At 39.8% G+C, this 12,240-nt stretch overlaps 1 protein-coding gene across 3 annotated transcripts in view; it reads right to left on the reverse strand.

Moving 5' to 3' along the window:
* The window catches only part of ARB2A (ARB2 cotranscriptional regulator A), a 392,989-nt gene that overhangs the window by 106,147 nt on the left and 274,602 nt on the right, over nucleotides 1-12,240 (reverse strand). Inside the window, exon 11 of one of the 3 annotated variants that reach the window (XM_028089289.2) lies at nucleotides 10,842-11,036. The exons of the other annotated variants lie outside the window; for them this stretch is intronic. Coding sequence (XP_027945090.1) covers nucleotides 10,909-11,036 — 128 coding nt within the window. The 3' untranslated portion in view covers nucleotides 10,842-10,908. Of the gene's footprint in view, nucleotides 1-10,841; nucleotides 11,037-12,240 lie in introns of those variants that run through there. 3 annotated transcript variants of the gene reach the window in all.

Raw genomic sequence — 12,240 nt, forward strand, 5'->3', positions numbered from 1 at the left:
CAATGGAATGTTACTCAGCCATCAAAAAGAATGAAATCTTCCCATTTGCAACAACGTGGATGGAACTAGAGTGTATTATGCTATGCAAAATAAGTCAGAGAAAGACAAATACTGTACGATTTCACTCATATGTGGAATTTAAGAAACAAAACAGATGAACATAGGGGAAAGAAAAAATAGAGAGGCAAAGCATAAAACAGACTCTTAATTACAGAGAACAAACTGAAGGTAGCTGCGGGGGGAGGTGGGGTGTGGGGATGGGCTAAATGGGTGATGGGTATTAAGGAGGGTGCTTATTGTAATGAGCACTGGGTGTTATATGTAAGTGATGAATCACTAAATTCTACTCCTATAACTAATATTACACTGTATGTTAATTAACTAGAATTTAAGTAAAAACTTGAAACCAAAAAAAAGAGAGAGAGAGAAGTGGTATATATATCCAATGGAATATTATTCAGCTATGAAAAAGAATGAAATCTTGCCATTTGCAAAAACACGGATGGAGCTAGACAGTATAATGCTAAGCTAAATAAGCCAGTCAGAGAAAGAAAAATATGGTATGATTTCACTCATATGTATAATTTAAGAAACAAAACAAATGAACAAAGGAAAAAAAGAGACAAACCAAAAAATTTTTTTTGGTACAGATTCTTTTTAAAAAAATATTTTATTTATTTATTTGACAGAGAGCACAAGCGGGGGGAGCGGCAGGCAGAGGGAGAGGGAGAAGCAGGCTTCCCGCTGAGCAGGGAGCCGGATGCGGGGCATGATCCCAGGATGCTGGGATCGTGACGTGAGCCGAAGGCAGACGCTTAACTGACTGAGCCACCCAGGTGCCCCCCAAAACAGATTCTTAACTATTGAGAACAAACTGATGGTTACCAGAGGGGAGGTGAGTGGGGGGATGAGTGAAGTAGGTGGAGGAGATTAAGAGTACGTTTATCCTGATGAGCACTGAGTAACGCATAGAATTGGTGAATCACTATATTGTACACCTGAAACTAATGTAACATCGTATGTGAACTATACTGGAATAAAAATAAAATAAAGTGTTTCTCCTAATACATTCTGGAAGATTCATCTAATCAGCTTCATATACTGAGAACTATGTAACTTATTTGCTATGGCTGCCAGAATTTTAACCACTGCATTTAACTCTCAATTGTAGTAACTAACCACAGCCTAGATTTTTAGTCAAAACAAACTCTTTTCACTTTTTCTTTCATTCCTGACTTTGGTCTTCTCCACTTAACAGCTCTTACTTATCCTTCAAGTCTCAGTTCACGTTGTCCCGGCTCTTAGTAACGTTCCCAGATATCCCTCACTGAGTTATGTGCTCCTTTCTCTGTGCCGTTCTTTTGCCCATTCCTTTAACACTGGCCACCTTGTAAGATGATCCTTGGTTTTCTCACTTCTCTCCTCTAGGTAGACTATGTGTTCCTTTTTCTAATTCTGAATCTTCAGTGCTTGCCCCTGAACACGTGCTTAGTAGATACTCAGTCACTGAGTAAGTACAGAGGTATAATGCTACTGCTTATGAGAATGCGAGAACATGCAACCTGGAGGAAGGGCAGGAGTGGATTTGTGGGCCACAGCAAAGATGTTGATGAGGCGGCCAAAAGCTGCTACCCTGGTTGTAATCTTTTTACTTGTTGTGTTCTGGTGCGTTACCTTTGATCTACATAGCTCATATTTTATGTAATGTATATATGAATATCAGCACATATATGCACATGTTTTTAGGACAGTGAGAAATGAATCATTGCTTTATCTATACTTTCAAAATAATATTTGCAAGACTATAAAAATATGTGGTCAGATAATGTAATTAAATGTATATGCATATTTGTGATTAGGACAGGTGGAGTTTTACAGGTGAGTCTTAGAATGTACAAGGAGATAAACATGCTCAAGATTTATAAGATATTCCACTGAATACGTGGAATCATTATTTTCATTAAAACAATGATAGAAAATCTATACTTGCTTTTTAGTAGAAAGTGGTATTTCATTTATACGTGGTTTTATTTCAACTGCAGTATCACTGGATCAACTGTGAGAAAATATTTAAATCTCACAAATTCAAGTACCTTCTGTTTCCTAAATGTTCACATGGTGTATATATGTGCACAGAGAATGTTCATCAAATAAATTGTTTACTGACTAATGCAAGAAACTCAGTTTAAAAATAAAAATGATACAATTTTTTATGGAGTGTGCCATTTCTGGAAACTCAAATAAAAAGGATAAAGATTCTTTCACTTTTCATTTAAAAGCATAACATTTTTGTTAGTATTTTACTTAAAATTTCTTGGCCCAGAAGACAAAAATTTATGGCTTTAGATTAACTACTTTAATGATGTGACACAGAAACAGCAAAATATTCTTTCCTACCTATAGTGTTGGTGTGATTGCTTCTTCAGGAGAGAAAAGAACACAATAAATCCCTGTACGATAAGTCTCTTCCCACTTCTCTTTAGTTTAAATCTCAAAGGTAATACATATTTACAATCAGACAAGTGCCATAAAAATATGTGCGAAATGAAATAATAATCTATAGTATTTTCATGGACTTAATGACTTATTATTACAGAAAGAATGATTTACACTTCACGTAATGAGAAAACTTACTCGGTGTCTACTTAGATTTAGCAATAGTCTTAAAACTATTTATGAAAACAATACTTGCTATCAGCTGTTTTAGCTCTGCTTTTCATAAATATAACACAATCATAACAAATTAAAGGCAAGTCACTTGACTGTCCTGTTACATTAGCTTGATGAAATTTGTGGCTGACAGTGCTTAGTGGAAAGTGACAGGGCTTTCTCAATAGGTTCACGTATCATTTTTTTTTTTTTTGAGAAAGTAAGAATCATATCTTTATCAAAATATCCAAAATTTTCTTCCTCCCTTCCTCCCTCCCTCCCTGCCTTCCTTTTTTTAAATCCAACCAGCAAAAACTGGAAGCAACTGGAAGCAAAAAATACCCAAAATTTTCTTCCTAAGATAATACCTCTCCAATTCACTGATGAGAGTCCAATTGTTCTGCTCCTAAAATAGATAAAAATAAGTAGCTACTGTAATTTTTCAGCCCATAAAGTTACTGGTTGGGATGGAAGAAATGTTATTTTTCCTGAAACGTTCCTGAGGGGAACCCCTGGAGTGGTGATACTACCTAAGTGAATGGCCTGGAGACAAGATGCAGATCTGGGACTGCTTGATTCTATGGCTACCGCTCTTTCCTTTCCATCACACCACCTCTTATTAAACTCCTTTGTAGGAAATAAATAAACAAGTCTCTTTGCCTTCCTATACCTCCCCCACAATCCACACTTGTATTTTCTCTGTATCAGGAGTGGTGGTGTTATGGGTTGAAATATGTCCTGCTGAAATTTATATTTTGAAGTCTTGACCCCCAGTATCCCAAAATGTGACCTTATTTGGAGATAGGGCCTTTACAGAAGTAATTAAATGACATTATTAGGGTGGGCCCTAATCCAATGTGACTGCTGTCCTTATAAAAATGGCCTGAAACAGATTCTCCTTCACAGCCCTCAGAAAGAAACAACCCTGCCCACACCTGGATCGTGGACTTTGAGTCTCCGGAACTGTGAGACAATAAATTTCTGTTCCTTTAGCCACCCAACCTGTGATACTTCGCTACAGCAGCCCTAGCAAACAAATACTATGTCCATTCTTACACTGTCTCCTTATAGCTCCCATATTCAATCTGTGGTGCACTGTTTTGTTCTTATTCATGGAGAGTCATACAATTACTACAGGCTAGAAACAACTTCAGAGACCATTCCTTTCAATTATTTAACACTGGGTTTTCAAAAAGTCTTTATCTACATCTTTCGAGTCAAAACCCTATCATCTGTTGCTTTACCTAGTTGTTATTTGACAGCTGAGGAAATAGACTTTATTACTGTTTTCCAATTGTAACAAATTTCAAAACTCATTTCCCAATATCAGATAGTAAGGTTTCTGGCAACTGAGACTATTGTCTCTACTTTTTGTTTTCTTACTTATTCAGTTTTGGCTATTAATCATTGCATACCTACTATGTGAAAGTTCCTAGGTATGCAAAGGAATGATTTATGAGATATAAATAAAGCACAGACAACACACAGTGGAAACACAATGGAGAGAAAAATTATTATTATTTCTTAGAGAGGGAGAGAGAGAATCTTAGGCAGGCTAACATGCCCAGCTGGAGCTGGAGCTGGAGCCTGATGTGGGGCTCAATCTCACAACCCTGAGATCATGACCTGAGCCAAAATCAAGAGTCAGATGCTTAACTGACTGAGCCACCCAGGCGCCCCTGGAGAGACAAATTATTGTCTACTGTATAAAAGGGAAGTCCTAGGGGTTTCTTTCTATATTACCTAACTTTATGCTTTTATCAACTCTCTCACCCTGTGGATTGCTAGACATATTCTACAGATGAGACTCTGGGTCTGATGGTAACACAGACCGTAGGTTACTGAGCCGGGATTTTAACCTAGGAATGCCTGTGTCCCAATCTATGCCTTGGCTATAGGACCACACTTCCTCTGCAGGTAGGTCCCTCTGGTATGGAATATTTGTTAACACTGATGTTATCTGAGGCAATACTTGCGTATTATAAAAGGACTATAAACATCAATCTAAATTAAGACAGCTCCCCCACCTGATATCCCACAGTATTTATTACAAGTTATAATCATATGTTTATTTGCTTAATGTAGATGCCTAATCATACTTTAAGCTCCCTGAAGGTCAGGATGGGCCTCTTTTTGGTCCCTACTACATCTTAGCATCTAGGACACTACATGTTATAAAGGGTATTCAATTAATATTTGCTGAATGAATATGTTAATGAATAATTAAATCCAGAGGAAATTTTTATTGGGCTGGTGCTACAAGCTGAATTGTTTCCCCACAAAAATTCATACATTGAAGTCCAATCTGCAGTACCCTAGACTGTGACCTTATTTGGAGATATTTACAGCGATAATTAAGTTAAAATGAGGTCATTAGGGTAGGCCCATAATCCAGTGATTGGTGTCCTTATAAGAAGAGGAAATCTGGACACAGATATGTACACAAGGAAGATAATGGGAAGACACAGGGAGAAGGCAGCCATCTATAAGCCTAATACAGATCCTTCCCTCACAGCCCTCAGAAGGAACCAACTTTGCCCACATCTTGATCCAAGCTTCTGGCCTCCAGAATGATGAAAAAAATAAATTTTTGTTCTTTAAGCTCCCCAAGGTGGAGTTCTTGTTATGGCAACCCTAGCAAACTAATAAATGGTATACTGAAACAAACTGTCTTTCAATAGAAAGGTATATATTAAGATTTGCCCACTACGCAGTCAATAGTATTCAAAGTTTTACAGCTGTTCCAGGAACGCTATCATCCATTCTAAGATAAGAAATCAACTTAAAGCATCTTATATACTGCCCTGGCCATTGCACCAAGATCTAAAAGAAGGTCTACACCACACATCCTGGGAGGAAGAAGAAGACGAATTATTAAACAGTGCAGTTACTCTTTTGGAGAAGGTATGATATAACAGGTTGAACAGTGTTAGAAGTGAATATTGAATCCAAAATGTAGTGAATTTTCAAGAAGGCCTCCATTTTTCCTTTTCCAACCCCAGGTCTTTGGCAGGCAGTCAGTAGAAGAGTTAACAGTATTAAGTGAAGTTGGTTTGTACTTCACCATTTTGTTGGAAACTGGGGGATGAAAGCCTAAGAAGCCCAAGTTCAATGCCAAAGTAGCTAATTTTGCTTTTAGCAGAATTCACAGCAGGGTTCCCAGCTAAAAGTGAGGTGGCAGGGCAGCAGCCCAATAGATCGAAGTGCTACACTGTTTTCTGAAGACAGCCCTGTAGGTAAACCACATGGTCTTTTCAACAGCTTCTTGTAATGCTTCTCTTCACTGGTGCAACCATGATAATGATAATGCTTTGTTTTAAGGATTTTACTGGATAATGGGGTAGATTCATTTCATGACAGTTCATCTTTCAATTGGCTGGGGCTGTAATCACAAGAACTGCCCCTGCCTTCAAACCTAGAAATCTATAGATCTCATTTATATCTGTTTGGTTTCTTCAAATATGATAAGTAGGGAGGATTCTACTGTGATAAAACCAGGATTTCGATATTTTCAAATGCTTTTAAAATTGAAAAATAAACATTCAGAAACATGAAAATGATTTGGGTTTATATTATATTCTAAATATGGGTTAACACCACTGAGGTATATAAACACACTAATTGTAATTGTGTTGTGCAGGAAAACAGACATATGGCAGGTGTCCTCACTCACTGAGCTACACTACAGCTCTTTAACATTAATGGGAATCTGATTTAAAAAAAAAAACAAACTTAATTTTTAGCAGTGTCTCCCTGATATATCCCAATACTCCTCTGTTTAGAGAACTGCCTTTCTTTTTAAAGAAACTACAAATCTGACTAAAAATGAAAAGGTCAAATTTATTATTCCAAAATATTGTTTACAATGAAAAATTACCATTTTAGAGATTATAAGACTAGAAGAATGAATATTTTTAGGAACCCTAGATTTCCTAGCACCTTCCTTTAGAAGTTTTTTTAAAATATGTTTACTGTGTAATATATATAGCAAAACAATTTTATAAAAATCACCAATGATACATATTTATAGATTTGTATATGTAACATACCCTTTTCCTTAAAAAAATAAGAAGTATCATAAAGCTTAAGAAACTCTTTTGCCTCACTCAATAATCTATTCTGACATTTGTCAAAACTGTAGCTCCATAAGACGATTTTTTACCATATATGGTGTTCCTTTTTATTTACTTTCCCTTTGTTGAACACTTAGTTTTAACAACTTTTTGTTGTTTAAAAAAATGCTGTAATGACCACCCTTGTTGCTAAATTTTGCACACACATACAATTATTTTCTGATAAAAATCAATTAAAGTTGAAATGATTGGCCAAAGAAAAATCACATTTTAAAAACTTCCCATATGAATTACCCAATAGCCTTTCATGAAGATTGCACCAATTCACATTCCCACAAAATGGAATAGCCAAATACTCGTTTCTGTTATTTTTGTCCATAAGCACCACCATACTGTTGAAATTATTGTAGTTTCATAACAGTTGGTAGGACAAGGCCACCCTGACTCTTTTCTTCAAAATTTTCTTATTTTCCTAAGTTTTATTCTTTCAGTTTACAATCACTTTGTCAAGTAATAACTCTCATATTCCACTAGGATTTTCTTGGAATGGCACTGCAGTTTTCACTTTCAAGACACTGTTTTACACTGATAATACAATTTTGTACTCTAAAAAATTCATCGTGAGCAGGTTCTGCCAAGCAAACTAATACTGTTTAGTAAGCAAGACGATTTCTGGAAGAAAGCTATAAACAAAAGTGGCTATACTGAAAAATAAATCCCATGACATAGTTTTAGTATAATAAACAAAGATGTATAGTATGTATATATCAAAAATGTGAAATTATAGAAAATATTTAGATGCTATTTCAAGAGCAAGATAATGTTTTGGAATAAGGGAGCATATCCTAACACTTCAAGTCTTCTTAGACAATAGATAGGAAAGATTCTGGGAACAAGAGAAATTGTTCTTTATGATAGGAATTAATTAAAGTGTAAAGGATTGATAAAAGTATAAGAACAATAAAGGCAATAATACAACATTTATTTTGAATTTAAAAGACTTATATAAGAAGTGATTCAGGTCCTCTATTCTATACTGAGCTAGAGATATTCAAAGAAAACCACGAACTACTTGTTAGGCCAATACTGGGTCAAGGGAAAACTCCTGAAAGTGAGGTGGCCAAAGGGAATGTGTTTCTAAAATTCTGAAACTATAGACCTACAAAGAGTCATGCCTCCTTGAGAAAGTGATAACAGCTACCATCACCATCTTTAAAGATGCACATATGTACAAACACACTATTCCGCCTGTGCTCTAAAGGGGTTCGGCATCATCAGGTTAAGAATACTTGCCTTGTCTTAAAACACAAGATTAAAAGAAACATTTGTTAACGAATATTTCAGAATGATGGTGAAGATCTTGAGTGGTTGGAATTTGTGTTTTTAATTGAAGTTGGGGGAAATCTGGCAAGTAGGAAGCCTCTGGACTGTTGTTTGACATCTGCCTCTACCAACTACTCCACGGAGACTGGTTCTCACTAATGGTACCACGGAAACCTTTGTTACTGATGTGGTAGATCTCACTTGATTTTATGTTACCTGATTTCTGTATATTTGACCTTGTTCCGCACTGACACCACACTGTTGGTTTTCTCCCAACTCAAAGGACAGCTCCTTCTCAGTTTTGAAGGATTTTATTATTGAGGTTTCTACTCAGAGTCTTCAATCTTTGAAAAATATGAAATTCTTTAAATGTCAAAGTTGCCCGGGGGTCCAGCCTTTTCTCTCTTCACAGGCAAGTCAAGAGGAGCAGTGATGGAAAAAGCCATCTTAAGTTATGTGAGGACTGAGCAGTGACACACAGTGGTGTCTGCCAAGCAGAGGCACGGGGGCTGTGCGAATGCTGCAGCTGTGCAGGTGCTGAGGTAGACCCTTGGAGGCACTCCCTGAGATGGAGAGCCCATTACCATTTCTCCAGATATGCAGGGGCTGCAGAATTCGAGGAGCAGCCTGGGTCAGAGCCTCCTCACAGCTTTTAGGAGCCGAATGTTGACACAACCACAATGGTTCATCCTGCCATTAAATACCACCTGGCCCTCTGCAGAAACATTTCCCTTTCAAGGCTGTCCAGAAGGGCTGTATGGGAAAAGGAAGAAATGGGACTGGTGCTACGTGACTTTAAGTGGGATAGTCCATGAGTGAATGATTAGTCACCTATTGAATCTATAAGTAAGTGAAGTGTATCTCCATTTTCATGAACCTATGTGTACTGTCAGTGTTTTATCTTTGAACACTGACAAGAAGGAAAAATACACATTGGAAGAAACCAGAGAAAACTAGAAAAAAGCAATTAATAAAAATAAAAGCTAAAAGTTAACCAATTAGAAAATAAAAAGAGCAGTAAATAAGATAAAATTTTATAAAAAGACTTGTTCTTTGTAAATACCTATAGATAAATTCTTTGTAAAAACTGATTAAGGAAAAAAAGTAGAGAAAGAAAATATTGACAGAAATAGTAATTAAATAGAAGACATAAACTCAGATATAATATTTAGTGATGGAATTATAAAACAATGAATATTACATGCAGGTTTATGGCAGCAGAGGTACAAAGACAGAAAAATGATTTCTGTTTGGAATATAATGATGACCAAAATTTACCAATGTAGAAGTAGAAAACTAGAAAAGACCAATTTCATAGAAGTGATTGGAAAAGTGATATAGGATGAACCATCAGACAGGCCGCCAGGGAATGTTGACTCAACCATTGCAGATATTCTCTAAGTAGCCTATCTGGGTTCAAAAGAAAGTAACATCCCCAGGTAATAAACCAAACAGAGCTGAAAACCAGAGAAGTAAGCGGGAGCTGGGGCTGAGCTGGCGCTGTCCAGCATGCCAACCTCAGTAACAAAGGGATTCCAAATACAATGACTGTGGCAGTTAGGGGATACCTGGTGGGATTCCACAGGGTGGAGAGCTGGACTGAGACCTCCACTGGAAACTGGGCACTCTAAATGAGAAGGTGAATTAGAAAAGAAATGCATCTTTCAAGAAAGGGAGGAGAACAGAAAGCTCCTGTGTTTTAGCAAGGGCTCTCTCTGGGTAGGTTTTGTGAACTCCTGCCCTATCCCAACCTCAAACCTTTCCCCAGAGGTTACTATTATCTTGGAACCTGTGTTTATATTTACATAAAGTTCTGCTGGTTTTTGATAAAAAATGGTATACTTGAAATAATCTTCTGTGACTTGAGTTTTTCACTCACTATCGTGTTTATAAGAAAAAAATCCGTTTACTGATAACCACAAGGAATAACAGACACAATTAATTTCTGATTAATTAAACAAAGAGAGAGAAACAAAATATCTGAAACCATATATGTATTGTAATGTACCTTAAAACCAATGTTAGGTAAAAACAATGGAATTAATAAACTTCAACTTCCCTCCCCCAAATTTCCTAAACTCCCAACTCATCCCTTAGGTATTCTTAACTTCTTTACACAGTGAATGGAACTCTTAATGTTCACAACCCTGAAATGAACCTTAGGAACCCATTTCTCCATTCAACCCTCCCCAGAAGGGCAAGGCCCCTCAGTTTGAAAGGCTGGGGTGGCCCTGAGCGGTGGCTGGGGCAAAGAGGGGGGTCCCTGCCACAGGGAAAGGGGTAGGGGAGTACACGGGTATAAAGTAGGGCTCTTCATAGTGGGGGGACTCAAAATGGAGCCCCGATGCCAGGGGAAAGCACACTGGTCCCCCTGGGAAAGGAGGCCCGGCTGCCCCCACTTCCTCTGGTGGGGAGAAATCAATGGTTGGCTGACCACCCATCTTGCTCCGGTTATAGAACCAAACTCGGACCAGTTCCTTCTGCAGTCGGAGCTGCCCAGCGATGCAGCTGATCTGCTGGGGTGTGGGCTTTGGGCACTGCAAGAAGAGTTGCTCCAGGTTGTTTCGGATGCGACTCTCCCTGCTTGCCCGTCTCTGCTTCCGAGCCTGCTGCAGGATCATCTCCATTTTGCATAAGCCCAGAAAGTTCTTGGTGTCCACTTCCTCCAGCCACATTTTCAGCAGTGGTCGCAACTTCCACATGTTGGTGAGGCTGAGCTGCTGGGACTCGAAGCGGCAGATGGTTGTCTGGCTAAGCACCTTTCCAAAAAGAGCCCCCAAGGTGAACCCCACGTCGGCCTGCGAGTACCCCAGGGCCATCCTCTTTTGCCTCAGCTCCTTGGCCAGCTGCTCCATCTCTTTCTCTACGTCCGAGATATCCTCTGGCAGCGCCAAACTCGGGGTGCACCGCAGGATGATGTAGGGCCTCGGGAAGGCGCCCTCCGAGGGGCTCCGGAACCAGGGCCCAGCCTCGCCAGCTCTGACCCTGGGCCTGTGGGGTGCCATACCGCTGTAGAATTTGTACGGCAGTGGACCCAGGGGCACCTCCCACCCCTCAGGGCCTGGGCTGACCCCCGGCCCGATCCCTGGCCGGACCATCAGCATGCCCGGAGCCGCCTGGGCACTCAACCAGAGCGGAGCGTCAACCCGCACAGGCATTGGCCCTCTGGGCCCGCCCCTACCACTGCCTGGCTGTGGGAAGAAGTTTGAGGGCCCGTGTCGGGCCATGGGGTAAGACCACACCCGAGCCGGGAGTCTGGTAGGAACTGATGGCTCTCGAGGCTTCAGAGCAGCCCCCAGCCTTGCCCTCGAGCCCCGCCCCCCAGTGGGCAGAGATGGAGGTGCAGGTGAGAGAAACAGCCCAGGAGTGTGCAGGGGTGGGGAAATCTGGTAGACTTCCGGGTAATCCCTTGGGTCTCCAGGATTAAAGGAGTGGGCTTTGTACTTCTAAGGGTTCTGGGATCCTCTCCCAGAGGGGAACCTAAGCATTTTCTAAGAGCTCTTCAGAACTCTGGTATCTCATCCCTTTCCTCCACATTATCTGTGGAGAACCAGCCCCTTCTGGCTTCACAAATATTTATTGAACATCTATTATGCCAGGTATTGCTGGGACTACCCCTCAGTTCATTAACTGTCCCCTCACTGCTATCATTGTGGTCACAATACTGCCAATAACCTCCCTTTGCACATCTTCAGTTCCTGTGCCTTAAGAAACCTAAGCATCCCTAACTAAATTTCTTCTAGTGTCCATCAGTTTACTATCAGCTTCAACCCCCAGCCCCCAACCCCCTTGCTTTGCCAGATTGTACTCTCTCATCGGGGCTTTCTTGATTAATTTATGTCCTGTTCCCTCCCCCACTCCCAACCCTTCCAGGTGTTTGCTCTGCATCCCACCTCAGCTTCTTGGTCTAGTCTCCACATACAACAGAGACCTATGTGTTTCATCCTTCTCCCCCTCTGAAGACAGGTCTCAGAATGGGCCCCACCTGCTGTTCCCCATTGAAGATGCTTCCTTCAATACCTGATTCACCAATATCAGACTCCCCTATCCCTACCCCAGGCAGAGTTAGTTCCTGCTTCTGTGGTGCTCCCCTTGTACTTGGTATATGTTTTAATTGTAACATTTATCAGCAATTATTTATTTTATGTCTCCCTCCATCTAGAATATGAGGTACTTAAGGGCATGTAGGTGTTAT

This window comes from Eumetopias jubatus, unplaced genomic scaffold (genome assembly GCF_037043125.1).
Source record: "Eumetopias jubatus isolate StellerSeaLion01/CBP00866 unplaced genomic scaffold, mEumJub1_p1.0 scaffold_5, whole genome shotgun sequence".
Classification (NCBI taxonomy): Eukaryota; Metazoa; Chordata; class Mammalia; order Carnivora; family Otariidae; genus Eumetopias; species Eumetopias jubatus.